Source organism: Musca autumnalis, unplaced genomic scaffold (genome assembly GCF_047663935.1).
Source record: "Musca autumnalis isolate F117 unplaced genomic scaffold, ASM4766393v1 scaffold_2, whole genome shotgun sequence".
Classification (NCBI taxonomy): Eukaryota; Metazoa; Arthropoda; class Insecta; order Diptera; family Muscidae; genus Musca; species Musca autumnalis.
In genome coordinates, this window is record NW_027411755.1 from 185,902,139 (window position 1) to 185,920,221 (window position 18,083).

Below are 18,083 nucleotides of genomic sequence, written 5' to 3' on the forward strand. Positions count from 1 at the left end.
GAAGCACCCTTTCTTCCAGAAAGGGACTATAGAAGCACCCTTTCTTCCAGAAAGGGACTATAGAAGCACCCTTTCTTCCAGAAAGGGACTATAGAAGCACCCTTTCTTCCAGAAAGGGACTATAGAAGCACCCTTTCTTCCAGAAAGGGACTATAGAAGCACCCTTTCTTCCAGAAAGGGACTATAGAAGCACCCTTTCTTCCAGAAAGGGACTATAGAAGCACCCTTTCTTCCAGAAAGGGACTATAGAAGCACCCTTTCTTCCAGAAAGGGACTACAGAAGCACCCTTTCTTCCAGAAAGGGACTATAGAAGCACCCTTTCTTCCAGAAAGGGACTATAGAAGCACCCTTTCTTCCAGAAAGGGACTATAGAAGCACCCTTTCTTCCAGAAAGGGACTATAGAAGCACCCTTTCTTCCAGAAAGGGACTATAGAAGCACCCTTTCTTCCAGAAAGGGACTATAGAAGCACCCTTTCTTCCAGAAAGGGACTATAGAAGCACCCTTTCTTCCAGAAAGGGACTATAGAAGCACCCTTTCTTCCAGAAAGGGACTATAGAAGCACCCTTTCTTCCAGAAAGGGACTATAGAAGCACCCTTTCTTCCAGAAAGGGACTATAGAAGCACCCTTTCTTCCAGAAAGGGACTATAGAAGCACCCTTTCTTCCAGAAAGGGACTATAGAAGCACCCTTTCTTCCAGAAAGGGACTATAGAAGCACCCTTTCTTCCAGAAAGGGACTATAGAAGCACCCTTTCTTCCAGAAAGGGACTACAGAAGCACCCTTTCTTCCAGAAAGGGACTATAGAAGCACCCTTTCTTCCAGAAAGGGACTACAGAAGCACCCTTTCTTCCAGAAAGGGACTATAGAAGCACCCTTTCTTCCAGAAAGGGACTATAGAAGCACCCTTTCTTCCAGAAAGGGACTATAGAAGCACCCTTTCTTCCAGAAAGGGACTATAGAAGCACCCTTTCTTCCAGAAAGGGACTATAGAAGCACCCTTTCTTCCAGAAAGGGACTATAGAAGCACCCTTTCTTCCAGAAAGGGACTATAGAAGCACCCTTTCTTCCAGAAAGGGACTATAGAAGCACCCTTTCTTCCAGAAAGGGACTATAGAAGCACCCTTTCTTCCAGAAAGGGACTATAGAAGCACCCTTTCTTCCAGAAAGGGACTATAGAAGCACCCTTTCTTCCAGAAAGGGACTATAGAAGCACCCTTTCTTCCAGAAAGGGACTATAGAAGCAACCTTTCTTCCAGAAAGGGACTATAGAAGCACCCTTTCTTCCAGAAAGGGACTATAGAAGCACCCTTCCTTTCAGAAAGGGACTATAGATGCATCCTTCCTTTCAGAAAGGGACTATAGATGCACCCTTCCTTTCAGAAAGGGACTATAGAAGCACCCTTCCTTTCAGAAAGGGACTATAGAAGCACCCTTCCTTTCAGAAAGGGACTATAGAAGCACCCTTCCTTTCAGAAAGGGACTATAGAAGCACCCTTCCTTTCAGAAAGGGACTATAGAAGCACCCTTCCTTTCAGAAAGGGACTATAGAAGCACCCTTTCTTCCAGAAAGGGACTATAGAAGCACCCTTTCTTCCAGAAAGGGACTATAGAAGCACCCTTTCTTCCAGAAAGGGACTATAGAAGCACCCTTTCTTCCAGACAGGGACTATATAAGCACCCTTTCTTCCAGAAAGGGACTATATAAGCACCCTTTCTTCCAGAAAGGAACTATATAAGCACCCTTTCTTCCAGAAAGGGACTATAGAAGCACCCTTCCTTTCAGAAAGGGACTATAGAAGCACCCTTCCTTTCAGAAAGGGACTATAGATGCACCCTTCCTTTCAGAAAGGGACTATAGAAGCACCCTTCCTTTCAGAAAGGGACTATAGATGCACCCTTCCTTTCAGAAAGGGACTATAGAAGCACCCTTCCTTTCAGAAAGGGACTATAGAAGCACCCTTCCTTTCAGAAAGGGACTATAGATGCACCCTTCCTTTCAGAAAGGGACTATAGAAGCACCCTTCCTTTCAGAAAGGGACTATAGAAGCACCCTTCCTTTCAGAAAGGGACTATAGAAGCACCCTTCCTTTCAGAAAGGGACTATAGAAGCACCCTTCCTTTCAGAAAGGGACTATAGATGCACCCTTCCTTTCAGAAAGGGACTATAGAAGCACCCTTTCTTTCAGAAAGGGACTATAGAAGCACCCTTTCTTTCAGAAAGGGACTATAGAAGCACCCTTCCTTTCAGAAAGGGACTATAGAAGCACCCTTCCTTTCAGAAAGGGACTATAGAAGCACCCTTCCTTTCAGAAAGGGACTATAGAAGCACCCTTCCTTTCAGAAAGGGACTATAGAAGCATCCTTCCTTTCAGAAAGGGACTATAGAAGCACCCTTCCTTTCAGAAAGGGACTATAGAAGCACCCTTCCTTTCAGAAAGGGACTATAGAAGCACCCTTCTTTCAGAAAGGGACTATAGATGCACCCTTCCTTTCAGAAAGGGACTATAGAAGCACCCTTCTTTCAGAAAGGGACTATAGATGCACCCTTCCTTTCAGAAAGGGACTATAGAAGCACCCTTCCTTTCAGAAAGGGACTATAGAAGCACCCTTCCTTTCAGAAAGGGACTATAGATGCACCCTTCCTTTCAGAAAGGGACTATAGAAGCACCCTTCCTTTCAGAAAGGGACTATAGATGCACCCTTCCTTTCAGAAAGGGACTATAGAAGCACCCTTCCTTTCAGAAAGGGACTATAGAAGCACCCTTCCTTTCAGAAAGGGACTATAGAAGCACCCTTCCTTTCAGAAAGGGACTATAGAAGCACCCTTCCTTTCAGAAAGGGACTATAGAAGCACCCTTCCTTTCAGAAAGGGACTATAGAAGCACCCTTCTTTCAGAAAGGGACTATAGATGCACCCTTCCTTTCAGAAAGGGACTATAGAAGCACCCTTCCTTTCAGAAAGGGACTATAGAAGCACCCTTCCTTTCAGAAAGGGACTATAGAAGCACCCTTCCTTTCAGAAAGGGACTATAGAAGCACCCTTCCTTTCAGAAAGGGACTATAGATGTACCCTTCCTTTCAGAAAGGGACTATAGAAGCACCCTTCCTTTCAGAAAGGGACTATAGAAGCACCCTTCCTTTCAGAAAGGGACTATAGATGCACCCTTCCTTTCAGAAAGGGACTATAGAAGCACCCTTCCTTTCAGAAAGGGACTATAGAAGCACCCTTTCTTTCAGAAAGGGACTATAGAAGCACCCTTTCTTTCAGAAAGGGACTATAGAAGCACCCTTTCTTTCAGAAAGGGACTATAGAAGCACCCTTTGGACAATTTTATAGAATTGTTTTTAATGGTGTCAGGTAGATTTTAGTCAACGCACCAATGTGCTATCTTTACACATAACAGATGTCGGCCATAAATAGAAAGGGTCGGTAATAAAATAGTGTATGTTTCTTATCACCCGCAACGCAGTGTGTGCGTGGTGTGCATGATGTATTTATGTACACAGCGTACATTACTAAATGTATTGTCTGTGTGTGTTAGTTTTAAGAGTTGTAAATATTTTGTAGAATAGTAAATAAAATTTGAGTTTCTTTCGAACCATCGAAGAACACACATCACCCGCGTGTTTTCGTTCTTGGGTTTTTTCCTTAGGTTTTCTTGGGCTGCATTGTAGTGATGAGGCTAGGAGTCGCCTCATCATTTGGTGACCCCGACGCGATTGTTTCGTGTTTAAAAAAAAAAAACACGTAATAGATCCGCTATTTAAGTGACGTGGTAGGCTCGCAGTTCCAAAGGAGAACGTTGTGTAGTTTATACGTGTAGTGCAGTGCTGTAGAAAAAAGTTACTGTGTTAGGTTATTAAAAGACGCATACTCGAAGCAAAGAGTATGTTAGGTCAATTTTAATAACAAATAAAAAAAAAAAAGAATAAAGTGACAAAAAATATAGCTCGCGAAAATGAATTTCGAAGAATTCATCCAACATCAAAGGATGTTGGGCGAGTATATAGTGTCCATTGATTTACAAATATACAAAATTGCTCAAACAAGTGTAGCCAAGGAAATTAGGGAAAAGTGTTCCAAAATAGTTAGTTCTTTCGCGGAAGCAAGAACGGACTTTTTAGGTAACGAAAGGGAGCTCCGACGTATGGAAAAAGTACCATACGATCATTGCATATTCGCTGTGGGAGTGCAATATGCCGTTAAAAGCATAGAGGAAAACATGGAAGCTATGGGTTTGTTTGTGCCTATAGAAGTGCCACGTCTACATAATGTAGACTTAATAGCTGAGGTGAACAGCATAAGTTCATCGGAACAGTGTGGAAAGAAATCCGGACTGCTCCAAACAGGACCGCCAAATATTAGGGAAACAATTAATTTAGTAGATGCTTCTTTTGATTTTTGGGGGGAGATTAGAAAAGCTCTGTTCTCAAGAACAAAAGACTTCGAAAAGAGTTATCAGTCATTATTGTCACATTACGTGCGATATTTGGAGGTAGTAGGGATAGAGGGTGACTACACAAGTCATTACCATTATCTGCAAATTTGTTACCAAATAGTAAGAAGTGGGAACATTTCAAGAGTAGCACCAAAAAAGGTGAACATAAATTATGAGGCACAGTTCTCAGGTAGTTTAGGGCCTACACAGGAAGTTGTTAGGAGCTCGAAAACTGAGAATGAAAACGCGTGCGTGGATGTTTCGCGAAAATTAAAAAGTGAAACAAATCGATTACGAGAAGAAAATGAGCAATTTAAGTCCAAATTGGATCAACAAATCAAGGACTGCCGACTTGCTGAAGAAAAGGCTCGCATGTATGAGTCACAGGTCACTGACGTTACCGTCAAATACAATGCTGCTTATGCTGAAAAGGAAAAGGCTGTGGAAAATCTTTGTGAAGTGCAGAAAGAATCGGAGTGTTTACGACAACAATTGGACGAAGCTCGTAAATATTTAAACGCTGAATCTATGATCCGTACGGATTTGCAAAACCGCATTCAGAGTCTACGCGAAGAACTCACGTTTAAGGAGCAAAGTCATTTGCGAGAAATTGATGAAATACATTCTCGCCACCAAACTGAAATCAGTGCAGTGTTACAACAGTTGCGTGAACAACACGAAGAACAAATGCGCAAACTTGAAATGATGTACCAACAAGAGATTAATAGTCTTCAAGCAGAAGCCAATCATAGCTTGAATAGTCGCATTAATGAGTTGGAAGCTACAAATGCTGCATTGAATACCCGTAATCGTGATTTGGAGGAATTGATCCAACAGGAACGGACATGCCATGCTGCTGAGGTAGTAGATCTGGAAGATGAATTGCGACGTCTACGAAATGGAATGACACAACAACAACTACAAGAAGAAAGTGCTATGTACGACAAATTACTGTGGAACGAAGAAGATATGAGTCAACCCAGCAGGGAGAAAGATCACATCGGAATTCCCCAAAGTGATCTTGAAGAAATGGTACTGAAGAAAGGTACTAAAGAAGTACATATCGGTGGTTTCCAATTTAAACCTAACGCCAATGACAAAGAGAATGACGTCAATTTCCATCGCTCAGGCACCATTGAGGGTGATATCAACAAATTGAGAGTTAGTGCAACATATGAACCTCCGATCCGCATGGTTATGAAGTCACAAGAAATACAAGGTGGCGCTAGCAAAAAGGCATCGATGTTTAATGCCAATGAAGAAGTTACCGGTTATCGCACAACCAGAGCTGACGCTAGCAATGTTTCAGGTTATCCTCTACGAAGAAAATTGATTTACCACGTAATTAAGCAATGGAAAAGAAGTCCCCGTCCGAGCTGGTTGCTGAAGGTGTTGGGTGCCATCACCTAGAATTAAGTTATAATAATTGTTGCATTCATATAATTAGTTTTAGAATATAAGTAATGCCTTCAGCAGTTACAAAATTAAATGTAATTGCAATATTACTAAAAAATTTAGTTTGTAAAAGATAAGATACTAATACATACAATTGTTAAAAGATTAGGATCTTTTCACGGCGGGGAGTATGGACAATTTTATAGAATTGTTTTTAATGGTGTCAGGTAGATTTTAGTCAACGCACCAATGTGCTATCTTTACACATAACAGATGTCGGCCATAAATAGAAAGGGTCGGTAATAAAATAGTGTATGTTTCTTATCACCCGCAACGCAGTGTGTGCGTGGTGTGCATGATGTATTTATGTACACAGCGTACATTACTAAATGTATTGTCTGTGTGTGTTAGTTTTAAGAGTTGTAAATATTTTGTAGAATAGTAAATAAAATTTGAGTTTCTTTCGAACCATCGAAGAACACACATCACCCGCGTGTTTTCGTTCTTGGGTTTTTTCCTTAGGTTTTCTTGGGCTGCATTGTAGTGATGAGGCTAGGAGTCGCCTCATCACCCTTCCTTTCAGAAAGGGACTATAGAAGCACCCTTCCTTTCAGAAAGGGACTATAGAAGCACCCTTCCTTTCAGAAAGGGACTATAGAAACACCCTTCCTTTCAGAAAGGGACTATAGAAGCATCCTTCCTTTCAGAAAGGGACTATAGAAGCACCCTTCCTTTCAGAAAGGGACTATAGAAGCATCCTTCCTTTCAGAAAGGGACTATAGAAGCACCCTTCCTTTCAGAAAGGGACTATAGAAGCACCCTTCCTTTCAGAAAGGGACTATAGAAGCACCCTTCTTTCAGAAAGGGACTATAGATGCACCCTTCCTTTCAGAAAGGGACTATAGAAGCACCCTTCCTTTCAGAAAGGGACTATAGAAGCACCCTTTCTTTCAGAAAGGGACTATAGAAGCACCCTTCCTTTCAGAAAGGGACTATAGAAGCACCCTTCCTTTCAGAAAGGGACTATAGAAGCACCCTTCCTTTCAGAAAGGGACTATAGAAGCACCCTTTCCTTTCAGAAAGGGACTATAGAAGCACCCTTCCTTTCAGAAAGGGACTATAGAAGCACCCTTCCTTTCAGAAAGGGACTATAGAAGCACCCTTCCTTTCAGAAAGGGACTATAGAAGCACCCTTCCTTTCAGAAAGGAACAATATAAGCACGATACAAAAACAAACCTATGTATACTCAGGTGAGAAACTTTGGACAGGCATTTGTAGAACAGAGGACCTCTTTAGAGGATTTCTATAGAAAAGAGATTAGGGGACTTTCTTTAGAATAGAGGACCACCTTAGGGGTTTTTTATGGAATGGAGAATCTTTGTAGAGGCATCTGTAGAAAGAGCTCTTAGAGGTTTTCAATAGAATAAATCGCCACTTAGAGATCTTCCATAGAATAGATAACCCCTTCAAAAGTCTTTTGTAGAATAGAGGACATCTATAGAGGTCTTCTAGAGAATAGGGGACCGCTTTAGAGGTATTCTATAGAATGGAGGACATCGTTATTAGTCTTCTAGAGAATAGGAGACCGCTTTAGAGGTGTTCTATAGAATAATGGACCTCTTTGAAGGTCTTCTAAAGAAAAAGAAGACCTCTTTAGAGGTCTTCAGTAGAAGAAACGACTTCTTACAGATTTCCTATAGACTATATAATTTATTTAGAAGTCTTTTATATAATAGAGAGACTTTGTAGAAGCATCTGCAGAATAGAGGACATATTTAAACATCTTCTATAGGAAAGAGGAGAGATCTTCTAGAGAGATCTTCTTTAAAGGCATTCTTCAGAAGAAAGAATAGGGGACCTCTTTGGATGTATTTTATAGAATAGGAGACGTCTTTAGAGGACCTCTATAGAATAGTGCACATCTTAAGAGGTATTCTAAAGAATAGGGGACCTCATTAGAGGTCTTCTAGAAAATAGCGGGCCACTTTAAAGGCATTCTTTAGAAGATAGTAGAGGACCGTTTTAGAGGCCTTCTAGAGAATGTGGGGCCTCTTTAGAGGCCTTCTAGGAAATATGGGACCTCTTTAGAGGCCTTCTAGGAAATATGGGACCTCTTCAGAGGTCTTCTATAGAATAGAGGACCTGATTAGATGCCTTCTATAGGGTTGGGGACTCTTTAGAGAAATTCTATGGAATAGTGGGCCTCTTTAGAGGTCTTCTGTAGATTAGGGAACCTTTTTAGAGGCCTTCCAGATAGTATTAAACTTTTTAGTGGTCTTCTGTAGAATAGATGACCTCTCTAGAGGTCTTCTATAGGAAAGAGGGCCTCTTCAGATGTCTTTTATAAAATAGAGGACCTAAACGTATACTGTAGAATAGAGGACCTCCATAGAAAAAAGACCTCTTTAGATGCCTTCTTTCATAGAATAGAGATTTTCTATAATAGAGGTCTGCTTCGGAGGAATAGTGAAGGTCCTCTATGGAAATAATAGGTCCCTTATCATTGAGCTAATATGAATCGGTATGTTTGTGCAACATTTGTTATTTGTCTGAGGTTCTATTGAATCTAACATTTAATAATTCCGTTGTTCATAGGTTAGCGGTAAAGACGAGTGTTCAGATGTTTACTTGTTTTCTTCTTCATGGAAAAATTACAAAAAAATGTCTTTCTTTTCTCAACTTTAAACAGGTCTCGTTCACTGTGGAGTTCAATGAAACCTACGAGAAAATCTTGGATGATTTCAATGAATGGGGTATTGGTGATCGTGAAGGTTCTTCCGTTTCGGTTATGAATTGTATTGCCTCCAAGGCATTTTCAACAAAAGACGAAGATTATGAAGATAATGACGAAAATGCTGAGTAAGTATACCACAACAACAACAACAAAAGCAACAGTAAATAGATCACTTCCTATAACTAAAATTAAACATTACAGCAATTTCGACAAAAAACAAAGCGCCTGGGAGCGTTTTATGAATTCCGTCCGTAGTCGTTTAAATGTAACACAAATTGTACGAAATGTACGCGAGGATGCAGCGATTACCTTTGATTTTGTTGTATTATTGATCTCAGCGGCGTAAGTTTTGGTGAACTATTAAATTTTAAAGAGAATTTTGTTAATTGTTTCCGTATTCTTTCAGGGTCTTAGCTGCTTTTGGTTTAATTGAGAATAGTACTATATTCTTAGCGTCTAGTATGTTGGTCTCACCACTAATGGGTCCCATCATTGCAACCATCTTTGGCACGGTCATCAAGGATAGGTCGCTGTTTCGATTGGGCATGGTCAATGAATTGTTTGGCATTTGTGCAGCTGTTTTAGTTGGTTTCGTATTCGGCATTATCGTCTGCACCACCGATGAACGTTATAGCATTGGCGAGGGCCTCACCGATGAAATATTATCGAGATGTGAATTACATTCCCTTATTGTGGGTGTATTTACAGCGATTCCATCGGGTGCTGCTGCTGCTATTGGTATTTTGGGGGGAAACATTGGTTCACTGGTTGGTGTTGCAATTTCAGCATCTCTGTTGCCACCGGCCGTTAATTCGGTAAGAAAAATTCTGTTTTGTTTTTTTAATTTCTTAAATTTTGATCATTATCTCTTTTTTAGGGTCTGCTTTGGGCCATAGCTTTGGTCTACAAATGCTATGAGAATGATGAAACCAAGTATCCCCAAGTGGTAAAGACAACACAATATTCCGAAAATCAAGCCAATGAATTGGCCGTCTTGGCAACTATCAGTATGTGCCTAACCCTTTCGAATATTCTGTGTATTTACGTTATGGGCATTTTGGTATTGAAGCTAAAAGAAATTGCTCCAATTGTCGGTACCAATCGTGAATTCTGGAAACATGACATTAAAATTGCCCGTCATCTTAAACGTCGTCGCCTCGACAGTGATAATGTTATTATGGATGAATATGCCCATCTACCGCAAGAGGATAAAAAGGCATTGGGTATTAATTATGACATTCTGAGAACAATACAATTGGATGATGCAGCATATCAGCATACATGGTCACCGGTGGGAACCCGCCATCCATTTGAATCGTCATATGAGCCGATGCGTGGCAACTATTCGACGGTACATCAAATTGATCAACTCTATGCCACAATAACACATCAGACAACGATGAAGGAGAAGATGTAAGTAGTGGCAGAGACGGGAGAACATTTGCTGACATTTGGAAGTTGTATTAATTTCTCTGTTTTTTTCTCTAGGCACAGATTTGGTTTGGGACGTAGACCCACAGGACGCGTGGTTGACTTTGCTTCTTCATATAAACTGCTAAGTGAAAATGTAAGTAAAAAAGTATCGGTCGGCTTCGCCGACAGATATATATATATATTTTATCCTGCGACATAACGAAAAGACGCAAACCAAGCATTAGTTATTTTCCAAAAAAACATTCCTGTTGTAATGAGTACCGCGGGAATTATCCGACAACAAGTTTAAAATTTATCGACGAACACGTCTCAAATTGGGGAGGTACCAAAAGAAGCGGGTTGATCTTCGAATTTGATATAAGTTTGCATAAACATTTACGATGCGCAAAGATTTTACCAAATCCAAGATAGTTATCGTGTCTATCAGACATTGGTCACAGTGGATTTTTTATATAAAGTACACTATGTCGGGAAGCAAGGACATGCCCCCAAAAAAGTTATATCGCTGTATACCGTACCACAAGAAGTACTTTCTGTAATAATCGATCATCGAACAGGCCTTAAACTTTTTTTTTTGGACGTAATGATAGTGCGCCACGACCCCGGGACCGCTTTCGCATTACTTCGGGATGGGGTTCATTGGCTGATGTATGCAGTTCTTACATTGATCTATTCCCCCGCCCATTGAATATTACTAACATGATTAGGGGTTCGGTTCCTGTCTGCGTCGGCACAGTGTTTTCTTCATCACATCTTGGATGTATACTGCATATTTGTTCCAGTTTCCTTTTGACTCTAGCATGTTCATTACAATCTCTTTTATATTATCGTTCGAATTTAGAACTATATCGTGTACAAGTCTTTTGGTTTCTCAGTGCTTGCATTTAAGCAGTGAGTGTTCCACAGTGTCTTCGTATTCGTTGCAAATTTCACAAATTGCTCTTTCTTTAATATGAAACCTATGCAAGTAGGTGTCGAAATTTACATGACCACTGAGTACTTGTGTTATGAAGAAATTTACTTCTCCGTGCTTTCTGTTCCTCCAGAACTGTATACAGGGAATTATTTCATATGTATATCTACCTTTGTTGCTGGTTACCCAAGCTTCTTGCCATTTTTCAAGAAGTTTACGTCTAGCGTCATCCTTAATTTGCTGTATTTCCCTGTTGGTATGACGGTTTGGTAGGGATTTTCGTTGTTCATATACATATGTTCTTTCCTCGAATTGTAAGGCTATGGGTGGTATACCAGATAATACCGACAGAGCTGCTGTTGATACTGTTCTGTACGCAGATGTTACCCGCAACGAACACACACGATGAACCTTCTCAATGATATTCGAGAGTTTTCTATGGGCTTGCTTATAATAGGTGCCGCGTAGAGCAATTGTGCATAAGCTACTGATGTTATTAGTCTTCTAATTATTTGTCCAGGTCCTTTTAGATTTGGCATTAATCGTAGTAATTTGCTTGCTGTAGCTAGAGCCTTCTCTGTTGCTGTTTTTACGTGGTGTTCAAAAGACAATTTAGAGCCCAAAAACACTCCTAGGTATTTCAGATTTTTGCTTATTTGTACATCATGTCCATCAACCATTAGCCTCGGATTGTCGAAAGCACGTTTTCTGGTTATTAAGATCGCCTCCGTTTTGTGCGCCGCAAGCGACAGCCTTTTTGATTGCAGCCACCTTGAAATTCTCGACAGGCAGTCGTTTGCGACAATTTCTATTAAGGGTGTTGTGGGTTGGTCAACCAATAATGCTACGTCGTCAGCGTACCCAACCAATTTTGCACCTCTTGGTAGGTTCAGATTAAGAAGGCCGTCATACATCAGGTTCCATAGGAATGGGACTAATATGGAGCCTTGTGGAACTCCCGATGTTATTTCGTAATGTTGGACACCCACATCGGTATTAAACAGCTGTATTCTGTCATCTAGGTAACTGTCAATCATTTTGATGAGATAAGACGGAATTTCCCGAGATCTTAACGTTTGTCGTATTATATTCCAGTCGGCAGAATTAAACGCATTTTTTATATCTAGTATTATTACTGCACAAAAACGCTTTTGTTCCATGGTTTTCTTTGACGTCTCCACCACTTCTTTTATTGCGTCTGCTGTTGACATTCCCTTAATGAATCCAAACTGCATCTTTGAAAATCCTCCACTTTTGCTTACTTCGTCTTCAAGTCTGCATAATAGTAACTTCTCCAATAGTTTACCACAAGTATCTAACATGCAGAGCGGTCTGTATGATGACGGGTTGTTTAGTGGTTTATTGTTTTTTTTTTTTTTTTTTTTTTTTTTGGAGAAGCGCAATTTTTTGTTTTTCCCATATTTTTGGGAAGCTACCCAAGTATACCATCCGGGCCTGGGGCTTTTCACTTTTTAAGCTTTCAGAAAATGTTTTGAATTTCAGTTATAGTAAAATGCTGCAAATTTTGTGTCTCGGAGAAGAGCATTTGTTCTCGGGGCGTCAAACTTTTGGGAGCAGCGTGCTTACAATTGTTCTTGCCCATTGTGGGTTTCTTATTCCTGGTATACATTTTCTGTTGCCAGTCTTCTTCATGATTATCTTGTACGGGAGGCCCCAAGGATCATTTTCAATTTCTTCGCACAACGCTTCACACGACTTTTTCTTAGACTCTTTTATTGCAGTCCGAAGGTTGTTTCTTGCTCGTCTATATATCTCCGTTGCTTCAGCGTCGCATTTTTTTCCTGGTTGCCACTCTCTTCGTTTTGTGACACTTTTTCCGTAGCTCTGCGATATCGCTGTTCCACCAATAGGCTTGTTTTTTGGATACACCAATATTTGTGGTTTTTGGCATACCCGCATCACAAATTTGTGTTAATAAGTCGGTAAGATCTTTTACTGCATTATAAACATCTCCTTGGTCATCTATTTGATACCTTTCTCTTAACTCCATTATTTTTTCCTTACATCTTTCGGAATTCATTTTTTTTTTGTATTCAATCTTGGTCTTGTTGGATTTACAGGGCTTGTGTTATGCTTTATTGTCATCGTAATATATTGATGGTCGCTTAAAGTTTCATCGCTTAAGACTTCCCAATGGCATGTTTTCCTAGCAACTGATATTGAACCAAAAGTAATATCAATTATGGAATTTGCCTGCCCACGTAAGAAAGTTGGTGTGTTACCTCTGTTAAGGACGATCATTCCCAAGGATGCAATCATCTCACTGATTGCGACTCCCCTTTTGTCCGTAATTCTTGATGACCACTCCGAGGACTTGCTATTAAAATCCCTCCAATAAGGACAGGTGTGTCGTAACTTTTAATATGTACCTTCTACCTTCTGTAGGAAATCAGATAGCTCTATGTTAGGTGAGAAATAGCAGCTGTATATTCTTATGCATTTTGTATTTACTACGACGAAGCATTCTTCACTCTCTTCCACTTTGGATATATTTAACAACGGGTTCCTTATATACACCGCTGATTTACCTTGTGCATCCTGGTACCAGTTTTTTGATTCGCATTTTCTATATTGTTCACTGATAAGGACTATGTCGATATCTTTTTCATCAGCTTTCTGCATCATAAAATCTTGGGCTTGGCGCCCCCTCCCAAGGAGTATTTTAATTGCCATTTCTAAAAGTAGCTCTAGTGCCTATGTAGTGATTTATGTCTTTATAACCAGTTTCTAGACATATTACACATCGGGTTTGACTAGTGCACGTGCTCGTTTTGTGCCCGTTAATGCCACACCTTCTACACATTTGGCTTCGATCTACACCTTCGAAATCTCGGGCAAGGTGGCCTTGTCGTAGGCATCTGTAACATCGTTTAGGAAAAACTTTTCTCCGCACTCGACATTTCAATAGTCCCACCGAAATTCTTTTATATTTTAGGACTTTTTCAGCTATGTTACCGGGAACCTCAACGAGGGCTTGTTTTGTCATATGTCGCACTTTAATGTGCTCAGACTTAGTTTCGTTTGCGGTCTTCAAGATGCCTGCAATAATTTCATCGCCCTCCGTAGTTCTTCTAAGTCTCTGATGTCCAAGAGGAACTTTTCTTTTCGCGTTTCCACAGCGACGTCTTCTCCAAGTGATGTCTTAAGTGCGCATTCGAGTTTTTTGGCGCATCCATCTCCTTTTCCTAGCTCAATGTATACGTTTCCCTCTTTTGTTTTCCAGATTTTTTGATACCAACTCCAATTTCATCCGGTTACAGGCCTTAAACTGCACTTAAACAAAAATGTTGAAATTTTCATCGAAGGTAATCCTTGCTATTCTGATTACAACGACATATTTTTTTCGACCTTCCAGCCATAAAGAACCGAAAGCTATTAAAAGTACTACGGAGGCCAACAAAAATGTTTGGCAAGATAAATATCGAAAAAAAAATGATTATGACAGTGATAATTCCGTTCTCCTACCCAAACATCAGAAGGGTTATTGTTGTCGTAGCATATGTTCGTTCGTACATCTTTTTCAGTTACGTGGTATCTTGGTACTGCATACGCAACTGCATCAGTGTAATGGTGTCCAAGACTTCCTGAAATGCGTTTTATCTAGATCTATCCTGACGTACCTGGGTGAGGAAAGCCTGTCCACAAGATTGTGGCAGGAATGTTCTAGGCTATAAAACCCGTATTCTGCTGATGTATCGGTGAAATCTTCGCATCCTCATAATGATGTGCTATAAGTATCATGTTTCAGGACCACGGCTGCATTCTGTCTGATGAACTCCCTATTTCACTCTGTGGATCTACATTCTGAATTCCTCAAGCGACTGGCGTCCACACATATAGTTGATTATCCAATGTTTCAAACACTGCTGGATAGAAATCTTCTCTACGTCCTCGGGCTACTTGGTATGGTTGTCAGTATCGAAAACCTTCGATAGCCACCACGCCTGTTGTGGTTCAGTCCTCAGCTGATATAGGTGGATATGGCGTATAATACTGTTGTGGATACTGTGCATTTTTCGCGATCTATGCTGAAGATGGGCAACTGGAAAACAGCTTCTCATCATGGGGAGGAGTAGTGCCTCTAGAATCTTCGCTAATGGCGACAGGAGGAAGATCGGCCTGTACGATTCAACTCTGCTGGCATCCTTGCCCGGCTTCGGTAGTGGGACCACCCTGACAACTTTACAATTTTCTGCTACAATATAGGTGGCTAATGATAGATTGAGGGTTCATACAGTTCCTTAAGCATTATCATTAAAATTCCGGATAAGCCGGATGACTTTGGGTTTCGTATGACGTCTGCAGCAGAACTCATCGTAAATTGTGGTGGTACCTCCTCGGCTGGGAGGACTCTTATACGTCGTAGCCGACCACACTCGGGGAATTCTATAAACTGCTGGTAAAAAAATACGCGGTCCTACACTTTACTGCAACCCTCATGTATTCCATGTATGGGGTCATTATACGCAAGCTCGATCGAGATAAGTCTGTACTGGAGCCTAATTACGGCATTCGATTCGATCGAGTATTTGCTCTTGAATAGGTTTTCATAGTTCGATTTTTTTTCATTCACGAGCAAATGATCGAATCGAATGCCGTAATTAGGCCCCTGGGCATGCTGGTGTATAAGGAAGGCAAGTGCTTCTCCCTTATTGTACGATCCTTTCGATCTTGTGTAGACATTCAAACTGGAAAGAAAATTTTTCTTCTCAATTTCCTTTAAAATTTCCTTGTTGTTTAAACATGGAAATCATGTTTGTGTCAATTTTATAATTTTTCTTATTCTTCTTCACACTCATTTTCTCATTGCGCCGTTCAAAAACAAAGCCAAGGCAAAATTGTAATGAAATGTAAAAATGGACGTGTGTGATAAACAATTAATTATTAAGGGGTAGTTTACACTATATGTAAATGTCATATGACACGAAATAAAAACATTCCATATCTACCCACGCAGGCAATTTGGAGACGTAATTTTATTACATTTTTGCTGGTGTGGACGCACAAAGTAAATAGCGTAAGGAAAATCCCCAATATTGCACATATTTGCGACTATATAATGATGGAAAATTTCATGTCATATGACATTTACATATAGTGTAAACTACCCCTAAAGGAAACCTTGAATTGCATTTTAATTTTGATATTTCCACTTATTTCGAATTGTTTTTGCTTAAAAAAATAGTTTTTTCTCCAAATGGTTTTTTTTTTCAATTGTCTCCGCTGTTGTTTGTTTCTCGACAGAGAAAATAAAATGAATGAAAATGCAAAAACAAATCTGCAGCCAACTTCAGGTTGTATACGAAGAAAAACGAAACAAAACAGAATTTGCCAGTACAGAGGTGTGTGTACCCCCCTCTTATTCCTCTCTACTCCCTCGCCCATAAACTCAATTTTCTTTCTCATTAACTTTCCCTGTATAAACAGGGACTTCCCAAAACCTTGTAACCATCGCAACGTTACAAGCTGCAGGTGACGGTGAAGTTTGTTTCCCGGATCGCGGCGTTCATAAAGACCTCCGACCTATAAAGTCTACGATTTCACTCACTTTGTTGTGGAGACCGTTGTAATTGAATTGCAGGAATGATGCATTTTTTGGGCGGCTCAACTCCAACAAATGGTTTTAGATGCTGCTGTTGTTGTTGTAACAGTATTTGATGGGGGTTTTTCCGAACGAAAATTCCCTGTAAGTTTTTGTCTTTCCGCCGTTTCAACTTAAGGGAGAAAGTGAAAAAACTCGCGGGGAATTTTCTTTTAGAATAATCCTAGGTATGTTTGCATGCTCGTTTTTCTGCTTAATCCGGCTCTGGGTCTGTATCCACATGTTAAATGCTGTACTTGTTGTTCAGGAGACTGCGGGGGTGTTTCGTATTCCGACGACGAATTCGGACACACTGGGAGATGATCTGGCGCAGTAAGAAGCAACATAACTCCTATCGCAGCAGTCCTGGATGCGGTTAAGACCAGAGCACTCTAAGAAGGGCACCCATTCACTACATCCATTATATCTCACCGATGTGGATGCGGAACTGACAAACGGGACAGATCCATGCCCCGGGGTTCTTTTCTATACTGGCAACCAAAAGAGTTTGGAGCAGGCGTTCCGAGATATATTGCATCTCGCATTGTGAAAAATATACGAACACAAACAAAAAAATTGTTGAAGTGACGGCCCCTTGTCGAAGATTCTTTGGAGTCAGTCCGATGCCTAGAACCGGCCGCCAAGTACATCTATAATACTCTTTCAGATTCCGCACCGAATTTTTATTCATAATTGTCCTGCTAAATTTAAATGAAAATTAATTAAAATCTATTTTATTATCTCTTCCAGCTACCCCGTTCTCGTTGCTCAACAATGCCATCCAAGGTGAATGCACCAACTGTTAAAATCGTTACACCAGATTCATCGCAATTCAATTCATGCACGAATACGCCTAGCATGACCGGTGAAAAGAATCGACGAAAATTTATTGTAACACCAGCAGAAGATGATCCATTAAATGAGCCATTAAATCCATCGAATGCTTAAACAAAAAATATCTATATTTGTGTGTATATAGAAATAGATAAATTGTAATATTAATACTAGAAGAGTAGATGGATCTAACGTATTTATCATTATCCATCAGTATACCAGAAAAAGTAACACTTTGCCTAATTAGATAGTTGAAAGAAGAAAACTAGTTTATATGTATACACAACACACCTACTCTATCTATATCGATTATAAATAATAACAATTTACAATTATTGTATAATTTGTATTGTTATAGTTCATTATAAAATATCATAATTTTTTCTAGGTTATATTCTACTACCGAACAAACAAAAGAACAACAACAACGAAAAGAAACAGAAAAAAACTAACAACAATAACATTTAATTATAAATAATACTTTTTGTTTGATTTTTAAGATACTTTTCTTTGTCCATCCTAGTTTCCACGCGTTTTTGTGTATAATTGTTAATTGTTTAGTTGAAAGATTTTGTTTGATATTATTTTTTGTTTGATTGTATGATATGATTGATATGTTGTTAGTTAAAAGATTCTTGTAACTTGGTTTTTTGTAACTACGCCAAAAACAAAGAAACTACACAAATAAAAATATGTACTTGATTTTCCTCAGGTGTTTTCAAAATGAG

The 18,083-nt window shown here is 39.9% G+C and overlaps 1 protein-coding gene across 1 annotated transcript in view; it reads left to right on the forward strand.

The window, feature by feature from the left end:
• The window catches only part of LOC141395011 (uncharacterized), a 44,383-nt gene extending 26,304 nt beyond the window's left edge, over positions 1–18,079 (forward strand). Inside the window, exons 3-8 of the mRNA XM_073970314.1 lie at positions 8,528–8,697; positions 8,774–8,914; positions 8,979–9,387; positions 9,450–9,985; positions 10,061–10,139; positions 17,272–18,079. Coding sequence (XP_073826415.1) covers positions 8,528–8,697; positions 8,774–8,914; positions 8,979–9,387; positions 9,450–9,985; positions 10,061–10,139; positions 17,272–17,469 — 1,533 coding nt within the window. The 3' untranslated portion in view covers positions 17,470–18,079. The remainder of the gene's footprint in view (positions 1–8,527; positions 8,698–8,773; positions 8,915–8,978; positions 9,388–9,449; positions 9,986–10,060; positions 10,140–17,271) is intronic.
• The last annotated feature ends 4 nt before the right edge of the window (positions 18,080–18,083 follow it).